The 22,725-nt window shown below is 38.9% G+C and overlaps 1 protein-coding gene across 4 annotated transcripts; it reads right to left on the reverse strand.

Moving 5' to 3' along the window:
- Positions 1 to 827: 827 nt before the first annotated feature.
- Positions 828 to 22,091, reverse strand: LOC110823581 (WAT1-related protein At1g68170-like). Of its 4 annotated transcripts, none has more exons than XM_088213935.1 (12): positions 21,570 to 22,091; positions 21,309 to 21,362; positions 5,267 to 5,597; positions 4,994 to 5,056; positions 4,676 to 4,792; positions 3,361 to 3,622; positions 3,094 to 3,252; positions 2,796 to 2,947; positions 2,444 to 2,625; positions 1,690 to 1,884; positions 1,374 to 1,424; positions 828 to 1,276 (listed from the first exon to the last, which is right to left on the reverse strand). In XM_088213935.1, the coding sequence occupies exons 3-12, from the start codon at positions 5,458 to 5,460 to the stop codon at positions 1,038 to 1,040; spliced, it is 1,614 nt and encodes a 537-aa protein (XP_088070061.1). In that variant the 5' UTR covers positions 5,461 to 5,597; positions 21,309 to 21,362; positions 21,570 to 22,091; the 3' UTR covers positions 828 to 1,037. The 4 variants fall into 4 exon arrangements, with proteins under 4 accessions (XP_088070061.1, XP_088070060.1, XP_088070059.1 ...); XM_088213934.1 differs by having other exon boundaries at positions 21,548 to 22,091; XM_088213933.1 differs by having other exon boundaries at positions 21,542 to 22,091.
- Positions 22,092 to 22,725: the final 634 nt, after the last annotated feature.

Here is a 22,725-nt window from a genome sequence, read left to right on the forward strand (position 1 = left end):
TCTTAACATTTAAGAATTTAATAATTATTGTTTGTAAATAGTTTCTCATCCATTCATTATCTTGCTTACCATCTTACATGCTACTGGGTACATAGTTAACACAAGGAGTTAAAAAGTGAAACACCGTACTTTTTAAAAGTCATATATATAAAACTATATAGTACATTGATTATTGAGTATGATTTAAATAGCACAATTATTAATAAATAAGATTGTAAAATTATGATAAAACTATATAAATTATGTAGTACTTTAAATTGTACCAAAGAAACTAAAGAATTCTGATGAAGAGTTGAAAATAACGTCCAAAGCAATAATACCATAAATAATATTTGGAGAGTAAGCTTAATTGTATTAATGGTGTGAGCATGGTCATATATGTATGTATATACAGACACAATTACATGCAAGATTATTAAAGATAAACATTATGTTTATATAGGAGAGTAGAGAAGAGATGTAAGAAATAAGATACAAGTTTAGCAGTTATGAGGTGGTAACTCAAATTATACATAATAACCCTACTATTAAAACTGACTAATAACTAGATTTGCAATAAAAATTTTATTAATTTTTTGGACATATTTATTAAAATTTAAAGTTTATATTTAATTCTTAAAATCTTACCGATTTTTATGCAGTATTGGATAAATTTATTTAATTGTGAATTATTTACTTATAAATATGCATTAGATACACTTTTAACTAAATATAACATAGAACATTTATATCTAATTAGGCAATTTTATTCTAATTTCATTTATTACCAAAATGAAATATAAAAATAAATACATTGTGTGTAGTTTTGTGAATTAAATAAAATAATATAATTGCAAAATTCTTTTACCATATATAATTATTTAATAATTAATGGTGGTGTCGTTCGACCTAGCAAACCAAACTACCTGTAATTATTCATGACAAAGAAGACAAAGAAAAAGTAGAACGGAACAAGGACGCCAATAATTCATAAGTTTTTTTTAGGTTGAGTGGAATTAATATAAATGGTGGAACCTAAAAGTTATTATTTGATGGTGCTAATCCATACGCATACGCAATACACATCCAAGTACGCCGGCCCACCAATTAATTCCTTTCACACCATCTTTACAGCCCTTAAACCTTATGTTCTTTAACCGTGGAATCTGCAGAAATATTACACAATTATATTTTAAGTAGAGTATATTTGTTTGAAGCCTCTGCTTCTTTCTTCTTGCTTGAAGAAAAAAGAACTTCATTATTATTATTGTCTTGAAAAATGCTGGCCAATTAAAAGCTGAGATGAAGAGAAAAGTAAAATTCTACATTATTCTCTGATTTTTTTTTTTATATAAAAAAAGAAGTAAGACGATGAAAAAGATTATGAGATTTACCTGGACCGCATTTGATTTGGCACTTAAGATCACATCGCTGCATGAGCCTCGCTGCAGTCATAAACAAAATAAAATTTAAAATTTAGAATCTTCTTCTCTTTTATATTATACAGTTCTCTTCGATTTTTGTATTTCCTTCATATAAATCCGCTGGATTCCATCTTCCGATTTGGTAGAAGAAAGAAAATGAAAATTTATTAACTAAAAGTGAAATTTATTAACCAGAAATTTCGTTTCTGGAGAATTGGAAGTAAAATAGAAATCTCTGCGCGAGAAAGAAAGTAAAAGAGAAATGAATAGAGTGAGAAATGCGTACCGTTGGGTTGAACACAAGCAGTGGAACAAGCATCGTAGCAATCGAAAGCATCAGGCGCTACGCTTCCCATCACCAGTAAAATCACAATAACTGCTATCAACTTCTTCTCCATTAATGGCGTTTTGCTCGATCTCCTCTTCCCTTCACTGCTCCTTGTACAATTGTTTTGCTCAACAGCTGCTCGGCATTTCTTATCTGAAACGAGACGCATTATAACTGCCCATATACTTTCATTTAATTACGAGAGTGCCATTCTTCTTTTAACACGGCGGCCGGGGACCGAGTAAGCAAGCCGCTTGTGCTATGTTTTTTAAAATTACTACTAAAATTTTTTTAGTAAAAATGATATTATTTTAATAAAAATAATTATAAAAAAAATTGTTATGTTCAAAAGTGGAAGTCATTTGTGTGTTGTGGAAATGTTAATATAAAGATAAATAATTTTTAATAAATAAATATTAATTATATTATTTAATTTTTAAAATATTAATTGAAATGTATTAGAATGGTGTTTTAGTAATAATAGATAGTAAATTTTATTTCTAATTGTATCCAATAGATAATTATTATTAAGAAATCTACTCAGTTTTCAACACATTTATCCTCATTACACAAACACAAACACAAACACAAACACAAACACAACAAGAGATGCTTTAATATATATATATATATATATAAGAAACTAAATATTCCTCTCTGCTTGTTATGTAAATGATATTTATGCCGGCCGCGAACTATTTATTATGAGCACCTCTTGTAACTTGGTTAGCTTCTTTATTCTTCGTCTTATTATCACTGGCCACAACCAGCTCTTCGAGTTCAGGTTCTTGGCTTTCTGTGGGTGGTTGTTGCTCAGGTGGCTTCTTCGTCTCCTTACTTTTACCCCACAATACCACGTATAATCCCGCCACAATAAACACTGATCCTAATATGCTGTTTCGAGAAAATGCAATAAAAGAATTGTTTGACATATATATAGGTGTATCTCTCAATTCTCTTTTAACTTTGAATTTATAATCTAACATCATATTCCGTTATACGAAATATATACATTTCTTAAAATATATTTCGTATATGATTTGAAGACAAAATGAAATTTGTACCTTCCCAGATGGAGTTTTTCTTCAAGTGCCAAAGATCCAACAATGGCCACAATCACAAGAGAAAGTGGGGTGAAAACGGATGCAAACAATGGACCTTTCAGATGTATACACCATGACATTAGGACCACAATCACTCCTGACGTTACAATTCCCTGCACCCACCCATCAACATTCCTATTCATTTTCATATTTTACTTTATAATTTCAAAAAATTAAAATAAATTTATTATATTTATAAAATTTACTTATACATATGCATGCTCATAGATATTAGCAAATGAGGAAATAGAAAGAGCACCGTGTAAGCAGCAGTGAGGAGTCTAATATTCCAGCCCAGTTTCCAGTGAGCCAAATCTCTTTCCATGCACAGAGCGAACACCATTGTCTGTACAGACCCCATTATGCACATTAGAGCCGTGCTCGAGTATGGGGCCGGATATCTCTTACTAATCTTAGCCTGCCAATCCCCAAGGGGTACCAACTCATTGTAATTCTTCACTGATTTTGAGGGCAAAACATGAATATACAAAACCCCTATTCAAAAAAAAAAAAAAAAAAAAAGCACCTGAATTATTAACCACAGGGCGTAGCAGAGACTACTTCCCAGAGCTAACAGAGATCCCAAGATGAACTTGACGGACAAACCATCAGACGGTGCCGTCTCTCCTCCATCCCGATGGTGATGATGCAGCAGATCAGTCACTGGTGGCCATATTTTGATCTCTACGCCTTTGTAGAGTGTGAAAACCATGGCCCCACATATTCCTAACACTGTCCCTGCCACTTTCGCGTTCCCTGCCTTTGTTCCTAGTTCCAGCTTTTCCAAACTGCGGACTCGGTAAACAACATCAACGGTTAGCTTTTCCAAACTGTGGGCTCGATAAACAACATAAATGGTTCACCATTCACCGCCAATCCAAATGCTTCGTCTTTTCGAAACTAGACCAGAAAATTCTCTCAAGAATTTATAAAGTCACTTCAAAAACACTAATGAATACTCATTAGCATTTTTTTTCCCCTTATGATGGATTGATTTTCTTTCAATATTATTTACTGTAGTTATTAGTTTGATTGGATTGAATTGAAAAAAAAAAAAAAAAAAAAAAAAAGACAAAATGTTCTTGGCATTTTATGGAAATTACATAACAAACTCGATTATTGCCTATAATAAATTATCAAATAGCATTTTATGCATTAATTATATATTTTACTAATATGTAATAGTATAAGTTTTAAAAATGCAAATATCATATTTGAATTCAATTTCCTGTACTTTTGAAAAATAAATATATCATTGGTAGACAACTAATTAATGATAGATAATAAATAAAATAAATTTTAACATGTGCAAATATTATACTCGAATTTTATCTCTTCTAATTTATAAGAACAAATAAGTGATCCGTACACAACTAATTAATAATAAATGAGAAAAGCAAATAAATTTTACCAAGTGCAAACATTCCGAATCTTTTATATATTATTTAATGCACTAACGGTCCATAATCGAATATAGAGTTAACCATGCAACTAAGATGAGTGCCAAATTTTTTCATGTAAGTTATTTATCATATAAATAAGATAGTTACTCCTCACTTATTATTGATGGACTAATAAATATTAATTACTTAATAAGTAATAAATGCATATATGAGAATTAAGTTAAATAATTCTCACCAATACATCATAAAGAGAATTTTGTTTTAACAACCAGTAAAACATGAATAGCGATTGTAATATATTGTAGTGATATGAGTTAAAAGTATGATGAAAATGACTAAGCAGAAAATAAGTCGTTCATACGTTGGAGTTTACAGACAAAAGGGCAACGAGAACAGAGGATATCATATATATAATATTAAAAAGTAACAATTAATTACCTGAAGCAGATAGCCATGACAAAGGTAAAACCAGGCATGAGGTTAGGGATAGCTGAAGCGAAGATTGCGGATGTTAAAGCCAAGCTTTGAATGAAGAGATTTTGAGCCAAGGACGCTCTGCAACAACAACAACAACAACAACAACATTCGATTAAATTGCTTTTTCGATTAATAGAACTTACATTACTGTTGTGTTTTTCTTTTTTTTTTTTCCATTAGGAGATTTGTTTATTTCAATTTACGAACGTAATTATCTGTAATTTTATTGAAAAAATAAAATATTCTATTGGTAATTAATGATGGATAAAGCTTAATTACCCAATTAACCCCGAAAGAAATGTCAGGAAAAGCACATTCCGTGTGAGTTTAGGCTTGTTCTTCCTATAAAAAAAAAAACAGCCCGTCACTTGAATAAATTCAAATTTGTATCAAAAAATACTTTCATTCAAATCTTGTTAAAATGATAAAATCGACATATATATATAAACCGCACATATGTATAATTGATATACAACTGAAAATCTGCATGGTTTTCACAGAAAATCTATCAAACAATTAAACCAGAGCTATGAGATGAAAGTGATAGGATACCTTTCAAAGATGAGAGCGAGTGGAACCATAAAAGCAGTGGCGAACAAGAGACGATAAGCGACAAGAATAGTCAGATTCATGTCGTCATCTGCAGCAAGCTTATAGAGAACATTCATGACTGCGTATGAAATTTGAACCAACACCATTGCCACCACCGCCTTCAACTCCTGGACCAATTTCAAATGTTGCTCCATTCTTTCGTTGTTCTGACACGCTGTGGTGGTGCTCTGTACTGTTTGTTAGTGAGAGGAGAAGTGTTTGCTTGCTTCGTAGCTTTAAATTCTAGTGCATATTTCGAGTAACGCAAATATCGGCCGCGTGTATCATCAAACTGATACGTGTCATTTCGTCAATTGTTACAATGCATTTCAAAAGTAATTAAAAAGATAAAATAAAATGATATCTACAAATAAAGGTAGTTGACTTTCAATTTTATTTCTCTATTTTAATTTTTTAACTAAAAATAATATATTTGTGATGAAAAATCAAAATAAATAAGTTTGTGACATATGTCAATCAACTCACTTATATACAACTTGCTACTTTATAAATGTTTTATAGGTTAACACGAGTCAGAACATAGTTTATAAATTAATTATTAGTGTATTAGTCGAGTCACAGTGATTAAATTAAATTTTGTCTTTAATGAAATATAACTTATTTAAGTGAAAAAAATATTTTTAACAATTAAATTCTTTCAATTAGGGAAATTACAATAAATAACATATATAACAACCTGAACTTTCATTCAGAGTTTAGACTGTGTGCAATTTATAAAATGATAAAATCATTTATAGAAATACTTCGCGCAACAAATCTTAAAATAATAAAAATATATACATTGCATACTTAACTCAAAATATCTAATATCTATAAAGCATGTCTAAACTATAAAATAAATAATTACTATAAAAGGAATAGTTAACCTTAAATATTATTTAAATTAAAATAAAAATTAAATGAACTCCTAGCAAATCTCTCACTATTTGAGAGCGAGATTCTGATTATCCTGATTTGGAAAAAAATAAAAAATAAATAAAATGAACTTAATATACTCAGTAAACATGTAAGTACCAATAAAGAATAAAATCATCTATTCAAATTGATAGAAAATATAAAACTACCGATTGAGAGAGTTTAAAATATTTTTCTCTTTAATTCAAAAAATACGTGATATCAACACCCGAATTCATTCATCAAACATTCTAAATTAGTTTATTTAATAAATATTCAGAATTTATTATTTCAGTATCATAACTAAAAATAGTTTCATCACATGATCTCATTTCCATCAATATCAATGAGTAGTAATGATCTCCTCTAACATATGAATACGTCACAATTAATAGTTCACAGTTTATAGTTTGCAGTATATAGTATACAGTTCACAGTTTCACAATACTTATCGTTTCGCCGTGTCTAACTAAAGTCGTATCCATGGGTAGAGTTTACCACAGTCACACGTCAAAAGGCTAAACATACACTCACCCCTCTGTGATACTAGTTAAATAGATTTTATACGTCTTTTAATATTTATTTATTTATTTCAAATCACTAATAAATTTTATAAATTTATTATTTAATATTTCCTATATCTATAACATACATACTATAAATATTTATCATCCTAAACTCTTCTACATATCTTTAATATACTCATAATTATATTGTAATACCCGGAATTAATTTTAAAAATTTAAAATTAATGTACAAAATATAATTTTTAAATTTATGAATTTTTATTTAATGTAAAAATTAAGAAAAAAATAGGTAGAAGATGAAATTGAAAACAATTTTGAAAAAAAGATTTGAAAATTTAGGTTATAGAGGTGTTTTTGAAAGAAAATTCGAAAACTAAGGAGGGTCAAAACGCAATTTAAGAAAAATGTGATACGTAGGACCGCCCAATCAGCAGCCCCAACGAACCGGAACGCGTCGCGTGGTAAGGCACGCTGACACGGTGACATGCGGGAGGCCACACTAGCAATCCACATGCCCGCGATCGGATTGTCCAAATTTATTTCCACGCGCGTGGACAGTAGGGATCCATTCTGTAACGCCCGAAAAATTGGGAAATTTTGTTATTTTATTATTAATTATTTTTATTAAGTTTTTTTTAAAAAAAGAGAGCCACGTCAGCAGCCATGTCAGCAGACCCAGTCAGTAGTCCTGGCCAACCAGGACATGCCACGTGGCAAGACCACGTCGACCGGGGACGGGCCACGTTGGCGATCCGCATACGCGCGATCGGACGGCCCAGTCAAGCGTGCGCACGGACGGCCCAGATGCAATCGCACGGACGACCCAGATTCAATCAAAAACGGATAGCTCAGATTAAATCAAAATGGACGGCTGAGATCAAAAGGCAAAAGAGTATAAATAGAACCCCCACACCTGACCAAAAAAAACCCTAGCCGCCTGCCCTCACCGGAGAAGACGAACCAGACGCAGGAGACGCCGGCCGCCGCCACCCGCCGCCGCACCGGGGAGATTTTCGACCGCCGATCGAGGTAAATTTCATACTCCCAACTTGTTTTTCCACGCTGATTTCCCCTGTGGCCAAATCAGAGCCAAAATCCCGGCCAAACAGCCGAAAAACACGGCCGAAACCCAGCGGCGCCGCCGCGCCCCTCCTCGGTTTTTGCCTCCGATAAGGCCCTTCCCGGCCTCCATTTGATGCAATTTTTATATCACCGTGATCACCATTCTTTTCTCTACAAGTTGATCGTAGCCGAATCACCAAAACACGAACCTCACCGGAGAGCCGCAGCACCCGAGAGCACCGCCGCCGGTAAGCTTCGGTTTTCCGTAATTTTTTGGCCCCCCGAGGGCCCTAGGGTTGTTTTATCGCAGGGACCGATGCAAGTGTGGCCGAATTGGGCCGGAAACGGCCGAAAACGGCCAACCCGAGGTGAATCGTCGTCGCAAGCGGCGGCGCCGTCGCCGGAGCACGGCGGAGCCGCCATGCCGGAATTGCGATATTGGCCAAAAAGGGGCCCTGGGCCTAATTTGGGATTTTTTGGAACACGTGCAGGTACCAGTAGTGCGTTTCAGTTCGCCGGAAAAAATTCAGGAAAAATTAGGGACAGCCTGTAGGCGCACTGTGAAGTCGTGTTCGGACTCCGAAACGAGTAAGGACCCCTCACCCTATTTCCTATCACGATATTAAAGTTCAATAATGATAAAATAGTAATTCTTGAATCAACGAATGTGTGAAATTGCTTAAAGTCGCTAATGGAGCCCGAGTATAGTGTGTTTGTCGGTTAACTGTTATTTGGCATATTTTACAGTTTTAAATGCAGTATGAGGTCTGATGTTTTCATTTCATAGTTTCGTGTGCATATTTTACTGTTTTATTGATTATGAGTTGAATGACTGAGAAACCGATGCTGTATGTTGTCTTGTTTGGCATAAATTACTGTTTTGTTTGTTTGTATGTGAATTGATGATGCTGACTGAGGAAAAGGAGAATGAAAGATTATGTGGATTGATAATTGTATAATGTGGTCAGCCTAACTAGATATCCTGGGAGATGGTGGACGGACCGGGTCCGTAGGGAACCCTACCGGGATTGTGGTCTCTCATACTGGACAAGGGTATGGAGACCCTATGTGTTTTGGCGCCCATACCGGACGGGGTATGGGGACGGCCCGTTTCACCCTCATACCGGACGGGGTATTGAGGTTTATAGTTTTGGCGCCCATACCGGACGGGGTATGGGGACGGACCTGGAATCTGATTACAAGTGTTAAGGGTAACGGGTAGCGGGACCCCTATGGATCCCCATGGATACTAGTAGGCTGGTAAATGAGGAAAATATGTTGTGTAATGATTAAATTACAAAAGGCGTGATAAGTATTATGTTAGACAGTTTATATGATTTCATGATGATGATAATGTTATTGCTTTCGTATATTGTTTTATGAAATTCATCGAGGTAAGTGGATGGTAAAGGTTTTATTATTAATAAAAGAATTTGTTGTAAATCATGCTCCATTGGTCTTTTTGTATTTTCTACCCACCTTTACCTCCGTGACGGTGAGATATCGTGATGTCTTTACTGGGCTAGTGTAGCTCATCCCTTATTTAATCATTTCAGATCAAGAAGACATTGTTCCCGAGCCCGTCCCGCAGGAAGACGACGAAGGGGACGCCTAAAGACTCCATAGTCATATTCAAAGCTTTTACTTTCGAGTCTTTCTTTTAGTTAGTTTGATCTTTTATATTTTGAGCACGTTTTTGGTTTTAGTGTAAGGGATGTTAATCGAAATTTTGACTTCGCTTCCGCATTTGACATTTTTAATACACATATTTTATTTTAAATTTCCGAGGCCGTTACAGTTGGTATCAGAGCCGCATTTCTTCGGACCCATCCCTTACACAATAGTGCCTTAGAGAAATACTATATATCGTTACTCAACCATTCCTTGTGAATGCAGGTACACGGAAATGAGGAGAGGAAGGCCCCCACTAAACCGAGCGGCCCAAGATAATTCGCTTCGGGAGAATTTAGACAGATTATTTGAGATGGTGGAAGCTCTCGTAGCTGCCCAGCAAAGGCGAGAGGAGAGAAGGGAGTTACCCGGACCTCCTCCGCTATCGCAGGTTGAGCCCCCGCTACAGCAGGCTGATCCCGAGCCACCCCGACAGGAGCCTGTTCCTCCACAGTACCACCCGGCACCACAGCCGCAGTACGACCCGGTACCACAGCCACGGTACCAGCAGGCGCCGCCACAGCACATTCCAGTACCCCCACCACATCAGCAGGTGCCACCACAGGGTCCCCCAGTTCACCCTCAGCCGGCCCCAGTCCCTCTACCTTGGGACCCCGCTCCTTCCTTGATCGACCCCGGCTTCATAGAGAGGTACAGAAGACTGAACCCTTCTACTTTTGCAGGGGGATCCTCTTTTGAAGATGCCCAATACTGGCTGGCAGAGACTGAGAGAGCTTTCGAGACCTTGGGAGTAGTTCCTGAGCAGAGGGCTGCCATTGCCTCCTACATGCTGGTAGGGGAAGCAGTACGCTGGTGGGAGCTCAAGCGGACCACCCTGCCTACACCAGCTACTTGGGAGCAGTTCCTAGCGGCCTTCCACGCGGAGTATCTCCCTAAACACATCCAACACCTAAAGGAAATGGAGTTTGCTCAATTGGTCCAGGGAAACATGACAGTGTCGGAGTATGCCCGTAAGTTCCTGGAGCTGGGCCGACATGCCCCAGAGACATTGATGGATGAGGGCCGAAAGGCCAGGAAATTCCAGTGGGGTCTCCGCCCGGAGATCAGACAGCACTTATTGGTGATGGAGCTCGAGACATATTCAGCAATCCTGGCAAAGGCGCAGATCATAGAAAGGAGCTTCGACACCCACCCTCAGCTAGCGGGGAGTTCCCGACCCTCAGCCCCGCTCCGCAGGCCAGCACCTACCATGCCTGTCCAACCTAGTAAGAGGCCCAGACCCGCCATCCAGGCCCCTCCTCAGGCTACGGGGGCAGCACGTGGGAAGATCTGCCAGTACTGCGGCAGGGATCACGAGGACCGACCTTGCTACCGCCTCAACAACATCTGTCGCATATGCGGCAGTGCCCAGCACTATGCAAGGGAATGCCCTAGGAACCAGAATCAAATAAGGCCTCCAATCCAAGGCAGAGTTTACAATCTTACCCAGAAGGATGCCGACGCAGACCCGGACGTGGTACATGGTATGTATACTATCTCTGGCCACGTTGCTCATGTTTTGTTTGATATGGTGCATCACATTCTTTTTTTTCACATGTTCTTGCTTCCAAAATTTGTGTATCACCTGATAGACTTGATTCATTATTGCTTGTATCTACCGTTGGGGGGGAGACATTGCTAGGAGAGGTTGTCTACAGGGCATGTGCCGTGGAGATAGCAGATAGGAAATTGAGGGTAGACCTGATAGGGTTAGACACGGGGGATTTTGATGTAATCCTAGGAATGGATTGGCTAGCGGCGTATCACGCCACCATAGACTGCTTTAACAAAAAGATTGTATTTAATCCTCCAAACGAGGAGCCATTTACAAGTTAATAAAATTATTCAGTACTGATTTCCCCTAATGGCAAGTTTTCTTAATTCCCAGTGCCTTAATATTGTATTTTCTCTAACTAGGTAAACCCAAGAAAGAAGTTTGTATCCAAGAGATTCCAGTAGTCCGAGACTTTTCAAACGTATTTCTGGATGAACTGCCCGGTCTACCAGTGGACAGAGAGGTCGAGTTCACCATAGACTTACAGCCAGGTACCCAGCCCATCTCGGTTGCTCCTTACCGAATGAGCCGCATCGAGATGGAAGAACTAAGGAAACAGATCACTGAGCTACAAGACAGTGGTTTTATTAGACACAGCGTTTCCCCATAGGGTGCCGGGGTTACTTTTGCAAGGAAGGGAGATGGAACGTTGAGACTATGCATTGATTACAGAAGGATAAACAAGGTAACAATTAAGAACAAATATCATCTTCCCCAGATTGATGACCTTTTCGATCAGTTGCAGGGTGCACGGGTCTTTTCTAAAATAGATCTACGATCAGGTTACCATCAGGTAAAGGTAAGAGCAGAAGACATCCCCAAGACGACATTCCGAACCAGGTACGGACACTATGAGTTCCTGGTCATGCCGTTTGGGCTGACCAACGCCCCGACCATCTTTATGGATCTAATGAACAGGATCTTCAGAGAGTTATTGGATCAATTTGTCATCGTGTTCATCGATGGTATCTTAGTCTACTCAAAAAGTAGAGAAGAACATGCTTATCATCTTGCCCAAGTCCTACAGGTACTCAGGGAAAAGAAGTTGTATGCAAAGTTGAGCAAGTGTGGATTTTGGCTCGAGCAAACCGCCTTCCTAGGACATGTTATATCGAAGGAATGGGTGTCAGTGAACCCCGAAAAGGTTGAAGCGGTACTTGGTTGGGAAAGGCTGACAACAGTTAAGGAAATTCGCAGTTTCCTGGGGATGGCAGGTTATTACCGCCGGTTTGTCGAAGGGTTCTCTAGTCTAGCAGCTCCTCTAACCCGACTCACAAAGAAGAATGCAAAATTTGAATGGAACGAGAACTGCGAAAGGAGTTTTTCAGAATTGAAGAAGCGATTGACTACTGCACCCGTGCTGGCTCTACCGAGTGGATCAGGAGGGTATACAGTTTATAGTGATGCCTCCTATCTGGGCCTGGGTTGTGTCCTGATGCAGCATGGAAATGTTATAGCATATGGGTCTAGACAGCTAAAGAATAATGAGAAGAACTATCATACCCATGACTTGGAGCTTGCCGCAATCATACACGCCTTGAAAACCTGGCGCCATTATTTGTATGGAGAGACCTTTCAGATCTACACCGATCATAAGAGTTTGAAGCACATCTTCACTCAGAAGGATCTCAACATGCGTTAGAGAAGGTGGATGGAACTCCTCAAGAACTATGATTGTGACATCGTATACCATCCAGGTAAGGGCAACGTAGTAGCCGATGCCCTCAGCAGGAAAAGTGCAGGCACCCTAGCCCATTTGATGGTTTCAGAATGCAGGTCCATTGGGGCCACGCAGCAGGTTCGACTGCGAGATCTGAAGAGAGCCACATGTTTGGGCCACCTAGCAGTCCAACCCGAGTTAATCCAAAGAATAAAGGAAGCCCAGTCAGTCGACCCCGCCCTAGTAACCCGCAAGAAGGATGCAGAATAGGGAGTGAACTCAGAATTTCAGATCTCTGCTGACGGATTGATTCGTTTCAAGGACAGAATGTGTGTCCCAGACGACAGTGAGTTAAAGAGAGACATCATGATGGAGTCCCATAGTTCAAGGTTTGCCATGCATCCAGGAAGTACAAAAATGTACCAAACTATGCGACCTCGGTTATGGTAGAATGGGATGAAGAGAGATATAGTCGACTTTGTATCTAAGTGCTGGGTATGTCAGCAGGTCAAAGCAGAACATCAACGCCCAGGTGGGTTACTTCAGCCTTTACCGATTCCAGAGTGGAAGTGGGAACACATCACCATGGACTTCGTATCGGGACTACCCAAGGCACGATCGGGACATGATGTTATATGGGTAATTGTTGACCGACTCACTAAGTCTTCCCACTTCCTGGCCATCAGAATGACTGATTCTTTGGACAAGTTGGCAATAATGTATATCCGGGAGATAATCAGACTGCATGGAGTCCTAGTGACAGTGGTATCCGACAGGGATCCCAGATTCACTTCTCGGTTTTGAAATAGTTTCCAGCAAGCTATGGGAACAAAGTTGTCTCTTAGTACTGCCTTCCACCCCCAAACTGATGGACAATCAGAGAGGACAATTCGTACGCTTGAGGATATGCTCCGAGCTTGTATCCTTGACTCCGGGGGCCATTGGGACGACCATCTACCCCTGATAGAGTTTGCCTACAACAACAACTACCAAACAAGCATCGGCATTGCCCCATACGAGGCGCTATACGGGCGCCCGTGCAGGTCACCGATTTGTTGGGAGGAAGTGGGCGATAGAAGATTATTTGGCCCGGATTTGGTAGAAGAGACCACGTCCAAGATAGTTAAAATCAAGAAAAACATTCAGACAGCTCAGAGTAGGCAGAAGAGTTATGCTGATACCCGGAGGAGAGACCTGGCTTTTGAGAAAGGCGACCGGGTGTTTCTTAAGGTCACTCCCTTCAAGGGAATTAGTAGGTTCGGCAGGAGGGGAAAATTAAATCCCAGATATATTGGACCATTTGAAATCTTAGACAAGAATGGTACCACTGCCTACAGACTTGCACTACCTCCTGAGCTCTCCCGGGTTCATAATGTGTTTCACGTATCTATGCTACGTAAGTACAACCCGGACCCTTTTCATGTCTTGGCTCATGAACCGCTTCCACTCCAAGAGAACTTGTCTTATGAAGAAGTACCGGTCGGTATCACGGACCGAGAGAGCAGAATACTCCGCAACCGGAAAATATCATTTGTAAAGGTCGTGTGGCAGAACCACACGCCCAGGGAGGCTACTTGGGAACTGGAATCAGAATTTAGGGCCCAGTATCCCATTTGTTCGATCAAGAGTAAGAGGAAAATTTGGGGACCAAATTTCTTTAAGGGGGTGAGAGTTGTAATGCCCGGAAAATTGGGAAATTTTGTTATTTTATTATTAATTATTTTTATTAAGTTTTTTTTTAAAAAAGAGAGCCACGTCAGCAGACCCAGTCAGCAGTCCTGGCCAACCAGGACATGCCACGTGGCAAGACCACGTCGACCGGGGACGGGCCACGTTGGCGATCCGCGTACGCGCGATCGGACGGCCCAGATCAAGTGTGCGCACGGACGGCCAGATGCAATCGCACGGACGGCCCAGATTCAATCAAAAACGGACAGCCCAGATTAAATCAAAATGGACGGCTGAGATCAAAAGGCAAAAGGGTATAAATAGAACCCCCACACCTGACCAAAAAAAACCCTAGCCGCCTGCCCTCGTCGGAGAAGACGAACCAGACGCCGGAGACGCCGGCCGCCGCCACCCGCCGCCGCACCGGGGAGATTTTCGACCGCCGATCGAGGTAAATTTCATACCCCCGACTCGTTTTTCCATGCTGATTTCCCCTGTGGCCAAATCAGAGCCAAAATCCCAGCCAAACGGCCGGAAAACACGGCCGAAACCCAGCGGCGCCGCCGTGCCCCTCCTCGATTTTTGCCTCCGATGAGGCCCTTCCCGGCCTCCGTTTGATGCAATTTTTATATCACCGTGATCACCATTCTTTTCTCTACAGGTTGATCGGAGCCGAATCACCAAAACACGAACCTCACCGGAGAGCCGTCGCACTCGAGAGCACCGCCGCTGGTAAGCTTCGATTTTCCGTAATTTTTTGGCTCCCCGAGGGCCCTAGGGTTATTTTATCGCAGGGACCGATGCAAGTGTGGCCGAATTTGGCCGGAAACGGCCGAAAACGGCCAACCCGAGGTGAATCGTCGCCGCAAGCGTTGGCGCCGTCGCCGGAGAACGGCGGAGCCGCCGTGCCGGAATTGCGATATTGGCCAAAAAGGGGCCCTGGGCCTAATTTGGGATTTTTTGGAACACGTGCAGGTACCAGTAGTGCGTTTTAGTTCGCCGGAAAAAATTCAGGAAAAATTAGGGACAACTTGTAGACGTACTGTGAAGTCGTGTTCGGACCCCGAAACGAGTAAGGACCCCTCACCCTATTTCCTATCACGGTATTAAAGTTCAATAATGATAAAACGGTAATTCTTGAATCAACGAATGTGTGAAATTGCTTGAGGTCGCTAATGGAGCCCGAGTCTAGTGTGTTTGTCGGTTAACTGTTATTTGGCATATTTTACAGTTTTAAATGCAGTATGAGGTCTGATGTTTTCATTTCATAGTTTCGTGTGCATATTTTACTGTTTTATTGATTATGGGTTGAATGACTGAGAAACCGATGCTGTATGTTGTCTTGTTTGGCATAAATTACTGTTTTGCTTGTTTGTATGTGAATTGATGATGCTGACTGAGGAAAAGGAGAATGAAAGATTATGTGGATTGATAATTGTATAATGTGGTCAGCCTGACTTGATATCCTGGGAGATGATGGACGGACCGGGTCCGTAGGGAACCCTACCGGGATTGTGGTCTCTCATACCGGACGGGGTATGGGGACGGCCCGTTTCACCCTCATATCGGATGGGGTATTGAGGTTTATAGTTTTTGCGCCCATACCGGACGGGGTATGGGGACGACCCTGAAATCTGATTACAAGTGTTAAGGGTAACGGGTAGCGGGACCCCTATGGATCCCCATGGATACTAGTAGGCTGGTAAATGAGGAAAATATGTTGTGTAATGATTGAATTACAAAAGGCGTGATAAGTATTATGTTATACAGTTTATATGATTTCATGATGATGATAATGTTATTGCTTTCGTATATTGTTTTATGAATTTCACCGAGGTAAGTGGATGGTAAAGGTTTTATTATTAATAAAAGGATTTATTGTAAATCATGCTCCATTGGTCTTTTTGTGTTTTCTACCCACCTTTACCTCCGTGACGGTGAGATATCGTGATGTCTTTACTGGGCTAGTGTAGCTCATCCCTTATTTAATCATTTCAGATCAGGAAGACATTGTTCCCGAGTCCGTCCCGCAGGAAGACGACGAAGGGGACGCCTAAAGACTCCATAGTCATATTCAAAGCTTTTACTTTCGAGTCTCTCTTTTAGTTAGTTTGATCTTTTATATTTTGAGCACGTTTTTGGTTTTAGTGTAAGGGATGTTAATCGAAAATTTGACTTCGCTTCCGCATTTGACATTTTTAATACACATATTTCATTTTAAATTTGCGAGGCCGTTACACATTCCTTCTTTAAACGTGATCGTACAATCGCGATTAAATACGATGAACGGTTCAGATTTATTTTTTCTTTAAACACGATCATATAGTTCATATCAAATCGTGATGAACAGTCCAGATTCATTTCCTCTTTAAACACGATTGGAATGTCGATTTCAAACGCGATGGACAGCTCAGATTAAAGGGAGACGGATATAAATACTTCACTTCACACCAAACCCTAACCCTAGCCGCCAGCCCCCCGTCGGAGAAGAAGAACCAGTCGCCGGAGAAGTGAGCCGACCGCCGCCCGCTGCTGCGCCGAAGCTACCTCCGACCGCCAAAAAATGTAAAAATTTTTCCATTCGTTCGAAATTTGATTTTGAACATTTTCATATCCAAATCAGAGCAAAAGAATCAGCGGATGAATCAAAAATCGCGGGTAAAAGCCAATGGCATCGCCGTGGAAAAAATAAAAATTGCCTCCGATGAGCTCATTCCTGATTTCCGTTTCGTCCGATTTTTTCATCATTGTAATCACCATTCTATTTCCTACAGGTTGGCAAAAAAAATGTCCAACTGCGAAGGTGAGTTGGCGGAGCAGCCGCACCAGAAAATCCTGCTGTCGATGAGTTTTTGTTTTTCAATTTTTTTTCGGCCAACCGAGTTCCTTTAACGTATTTTCTCGCATGAATGAGTATAAAATCGATCGAAATCTGCCAAAACTGGCCAAAAACGACCAGTTCGAAACAAACCGCCGCCGTGCCAGAATTCTGAAATTGGCTGCAAAAGGTTTTTAACATCAATTTTGAATTTTTTCGGGTATTTCTAAATACTTGAAGCGTGTTTTAATCTCCAAAATAAAATTGAACCGCCAGTAGGCGCAGCTGAAAGTTTAGTGTTTCGAACACCGATTCGAGTAAGAATCTCTCACCTTATTTTCTATTATAGAATTGAAGTTTAATTATAAATAATACGGTATTTTACGTAATTTGAAAAATATCAAAAATTAATTACATGTTAATAATGGAGTCGGAACCGGTTATTTATTATTGTTTGTTCTATTTTAACTGATTGTTTGATTTTACAGTTTTAAATGCATAATAATATACTGTAAGTGGTAAAATAATTCGATTGTGTTTCCTTAATGCATGTATTACTTATTTTACGTGATTTACAATTAAATTGTAAAACTAAAAATTAAATGTAAACGTGAAATTGCTTGATTAAGTGAATGAATGAATGATAGTTTTACTGGATATCCTGGAAAATGGTAGACGGACCGGGTACATAAAGAACTTTACCATGAACATTGCCTCATATCAAACGGGGTATCGAGAATTGACATTTTTTGGTGCTCATACCGGGTGGGGTACAGAGACGACCCGTTTCACCCTTATACCGGATGAAATATTGAGAGATGATATTTTTGGCACTCATACTAGACGAGGTATGGAGACGGTCTGTTTCACCCTCATACCATACGAGATATTAAAGAATGATACTTTTGGCGCTCATACTGGACGAGATATGGGAGTGACCGGTTAGTTGACAATGTTAAATGATGGTTCACGCGTAATTGAGATATCCTTATGGATCTCTATGGATACCAGTAAGCAGATAAAAAGAGAAAATTATTGTTTTGACTAATTGAATATAAGATGATATTGATTATGTTATTGTCTTTATAGGTCGATTTTGAAAATCTCACTATAAATATACAGTAAATAATTTTATTTATGATAAATGAATTTACTTAAATTAAGAGTTTTATTAGTTATTTTTATGATTTTTACCAACCTAAGTTTCTATATCGGTGAGTAGTGTGACATTCTTACTGGGTTAGTGTCTTTCACTTTTTCTTAACCATTTCTGTAACACCCAATTTATTATTTTTATTTTTTCTTATTTATTTTAATATATATTAGAATTTTAGTTTACTTTTTTAATATTTAATTTATAAGGTTTTAATTTAATTTAATGAAAATAAAAATAATAATAATGATAAAATATGGTAAAATTATTTTTGGGATTTAATTGAAATTGATTTTGAAAAAAAATGTGAAAATTTGAATTCTGGGAATGTTTTTGAAAAGAAAATCGGAAACCGGGGATCAAAACGCAATTTAAAAAAGTTGTACCATGTCAGCAGCCACGTTAGCAACCCAGTCAGCGGCCCCGACCAACCAGAACACGCCGTGTGGCAAGGAAGCTGACACGGGAGACCACACAGATGGAGCTACGTGAGCGATCCGCGTGCACGCGATCGAACGGTCCAGATCTCACGCGTGCGGACGGCCAAGATCACACGCGCACAGATGACCCAGATTTATTCCCATTTTGATCGCAATCGGACGATCCAGATTAAATCGTGATGGATTGCTGAGATTAAAAGGGGAAGGTTATAAATAACATCACCCACACACGACCCCAAACCCTAGCCGCCAGTGCCCTCGCCAGAGAAGAAGAACCAGTCGCCGGAGGAGCCGGCCGCCGCCACCGCACCGGAGGGTTTTTCGACCGCCAAACGAGGTAAATTTTCTCCCATTGGCTCGTTTTTCGAAGCTGAATCCGCCTATGGCCAAATCGGAGCCAAACCACCGGTCAATTGGCCGAAAAACGCCACCGAAGTCCAGCAACGCTGCCGCGGCTTCTCTCGGTTTTTGCCTCCGATGAGGCCCTTTTCGGTTCCCGTTCGATGCAATTTTTATACCACTTTGATCACCGTCCTTTTCTCTACAGGTTAACAGGAGCAAAACATCAAACCATGACTCGCACCGGAGAAGTCGCGGCACCTGAGAGCTCCGTCGCCGGTAAGTCTCAGTTTTTCGTGATTTTTTGGTCCACCGAGGGCCCTAGCGTTATTTTATCGTAGGAATCAATGCAAGTTTGGCCGAATTCGGCCGAAAATGGCCAACCCGAGGCAGATCGCCGCCACGGGCGGCGGTGTCGTCGCCGGAGCACGGTGGAGCCGATTCTGATATTGGTCGAAAAGGGGCCCTGGGTCTGATTTGGAATTTTTTGTGACACGTGCAGGTACTGGTAGTGCGTTTCAGTTTTCTGGAGAAAATTCAGGGAATTTAGGGACAGCCCGTAGGCGCACTGTAGAGCCGATTTTAGACCCTGAAACAAGTAAGGATCTCTCATCCTATTTCCTATTACGATATTAAAGCCTAATAAATGATAAAACGGTATTTTATGACTTTATAGATATGTATAATTGATTGAAGTTGTCAATGGAGCCCGAATCTTATATATTGTCGGTCAATTGTTATTTGATCTATTTTTCAGTATTAAATGCAGTATAGTATTTGATGTATTTATTTTATGGTTTCGTATGCATGAATCATGGTTTTTTTTATCATGGTTTGAATTATGGTGAACCCGATGTTGTGTTATTTTGTTTGGTGTTATGATTGGTTTACGTGTTTGTGTATGATTGGAAAATTGAGACCAAGAAAAATGAAAAAAATGTTATGTGAATTGATAAATGGATAATGTGGACAGCCTGACTAGATATCCTGAGAGATGGTGGACGGACCGGGTCCATAGGGAACCCTACCGGGAACGTGGTCTCTCATATCGGACGGGGTATGGAGACCTTATGTGTTTTGGCGCCCATACCGGATGAGGTATGAGGACGACCCGTTTCACCCTTATACCGGACGGGGTATTGAGGTTTATGGTTTTGGTGCCCATACCGGACGGGGTATGAGGACGGCCCTGCAATCAAGTTATTAATGTTAATGGTTCACGTGTAGCGGGGAACCCCTATGGATCCCCATAGATACTAGTAGACTGGTGAAATAGGAAATCTGTTATCTGATTATTGAAGTGCAAAAGTATAACATGTATTATGTTACAAAATGTATATGATTTTATGATGGTTATAATGTTATTGTTTCTATATGATATTTTCACGAATCTCACCGAGGTAAATAGACAGTAAAGATTTTTATTATTAATAAATGAGTTTGTTATAAATTATACTCTATTGGTTGTTTTTGTTTTCTACCAACCTTTACTTCTGTGGTAGTGAGATAGTGTGATGTTTTTACTGGACTAATGTAACTCATTCCTTATTTAACTATTTCAGATTAGGAAGACGTGGTTCCCGAGCCCGTTCCACAGAAAAACGGTGAGTTAGACGCCTAAAGATTTTATAATTCTATTTACAGTTTTTATTTCGAGTATTTCTTTTAATTAACTTATTTTTTCATACGTTAAATACGTTTATGATTATTGTGTAAAGGATGTTAATAAAAAATTTTATTTCGCTTCCGCATTTAAAATTTTTTATACATATATCTTCATTTAAATTTTCGGGACCGTTATAATTTCGGATTAAAAAGACAAAGATTCAGATCCCGATTGACAAGAAGGTGCGAATAAAATGTTCAGTTGTTTATATTCTATTTATTTATTTAATTTTTTATTTATTTATTTTAAAATGATCATTACCGTAATCCTATTGAGTATTCTGAATTATTATGTAAGGAATGTAAACTTTAATTTTATTATTTTATTTTTATATTCAATTTATAATTTATTCCCTTTTAAATTCTGTGCCGTTACATATATAGTAAATAATACATATACGAATTTAATTACAAAATATAACAAAACAATAATAAAATCTTATAAAAATCCTGCAACTAATTATCAATTACTAAATATCATAATTTTAATAATTTAAAAAATTAAACTACATTTATAAGTACTTACTTACCTGATTTCCGCTTAAATTTCATTGGTGAAATTATCCTTGAAATATAAGATTAACCTGTTTCAGTAACATGCATATCGGTTTAATAATAAATTGACCATCTCCTAATTTCAAATATGCATGTCTAAATTTATTTTTAATTCTAAATCAGATAAACCATTCACTGCATTCAAATTAAATAAAATTAATTAATCTTAAATCTAAAACAGTAAACCATTTAGAGTTTTTGAGCTCACTTATACCGATCGGGTTCTTAGGACTCACTATGCAACCACCGAAAGTCCGCGCGCCGCCACCGGACTACCATACGCCACCGCCAGACTGCCACACGCCGCCGCAAGCCAATCGACAATCACCACAGAATGCCTCATGCGTTCATATCCAGCACGGATCTGGTGAAACTGCTCCGAACGGAGCTACAAATTTGTGAAAATCGCGCGACTAGCTGCCGCGGTTCTTCTTCTCCAGTCCCACCATCGCGCACAGCAACAACTGCTTCTTCCTCTTTTCCTTCTTCCTTTTCTTCGCCGCAGATCGGGAATGATTTGGGCGTGCCGCTGCCAGCTTCTCCTTCTTCTTCTTCTTTTTCCTTCCCTCCTCTCTCTCCCTTTCTACCTTTCTCTCGCTAACAAATTCCTCTCTCTCTCCCGCCACCTTCCTCCTCTTATATACAGCGGCGGGTAGAATCTCGCATGCTGCTTCTCCCTCGTGGAAGCCCCGTGTGGGCTTATTCTTCGTTTTTGAATTAGAGGCGTGTACCAATCTGGGTTTTGTTTTTTTCTCTCTTCAATTTTTTGGTTTTACCTTTTATTATTATAATTTTTTTAATTATTATTTAATTAACACTCAGCCCACCTCGGACTCGGACTGGGGAGTTACGACACGCGCGCGCGCACACACACACATATATATATATTGAGGATTTCTATATCTATGTAGTTATTTAAAATAAAAATAAGATTTAGAAATTAATAATGAAATATAAAATGGATTTGAAGATTAACAAATTATTTTCTAACTTAATTGCATATGTTTTATTATTATTTTAAATACATATTTTTACTTTTGTTTAGTACACAAAACTTACATGAATTTGAAATAAGTTTTAAATTGGTTAAACGGATAATGAGGGATCAATTAAACTCTTCAACAACTATATATCTTATTAATAAGAATTTTTCATAAAATTATGTATTTTAAATAATATAAAAAAAAGAATAAAATTTCTTTTAATAGATTCACTTAACTACAATGTTAATTTAACGATGTATTTAAGAAAAAAAATTGAACTCTTCAACAACTATATATTTTATTATTTATACATATACACGAATATTAATAAGAAACTTTAATTAAATTGTGTTAAAAATATATATACTTTAAATAATATAAAAAGAGAATATATTTTCTTTTAATAGAT

This window comes from Carica papaya, chromosome 2, assembly GCF_054855325.1.
Source record: "Carica papaya isolate Zhongbai chromosome 2, ASM5485532v1, whole genome shotgun sequence".
Taxonomy (NCBI): Eukaryota; Viridiplantae; Streptophyta; class Magnoliopsida; order Brassicales; family Caricaceae; genus Carica; species Carica papaya.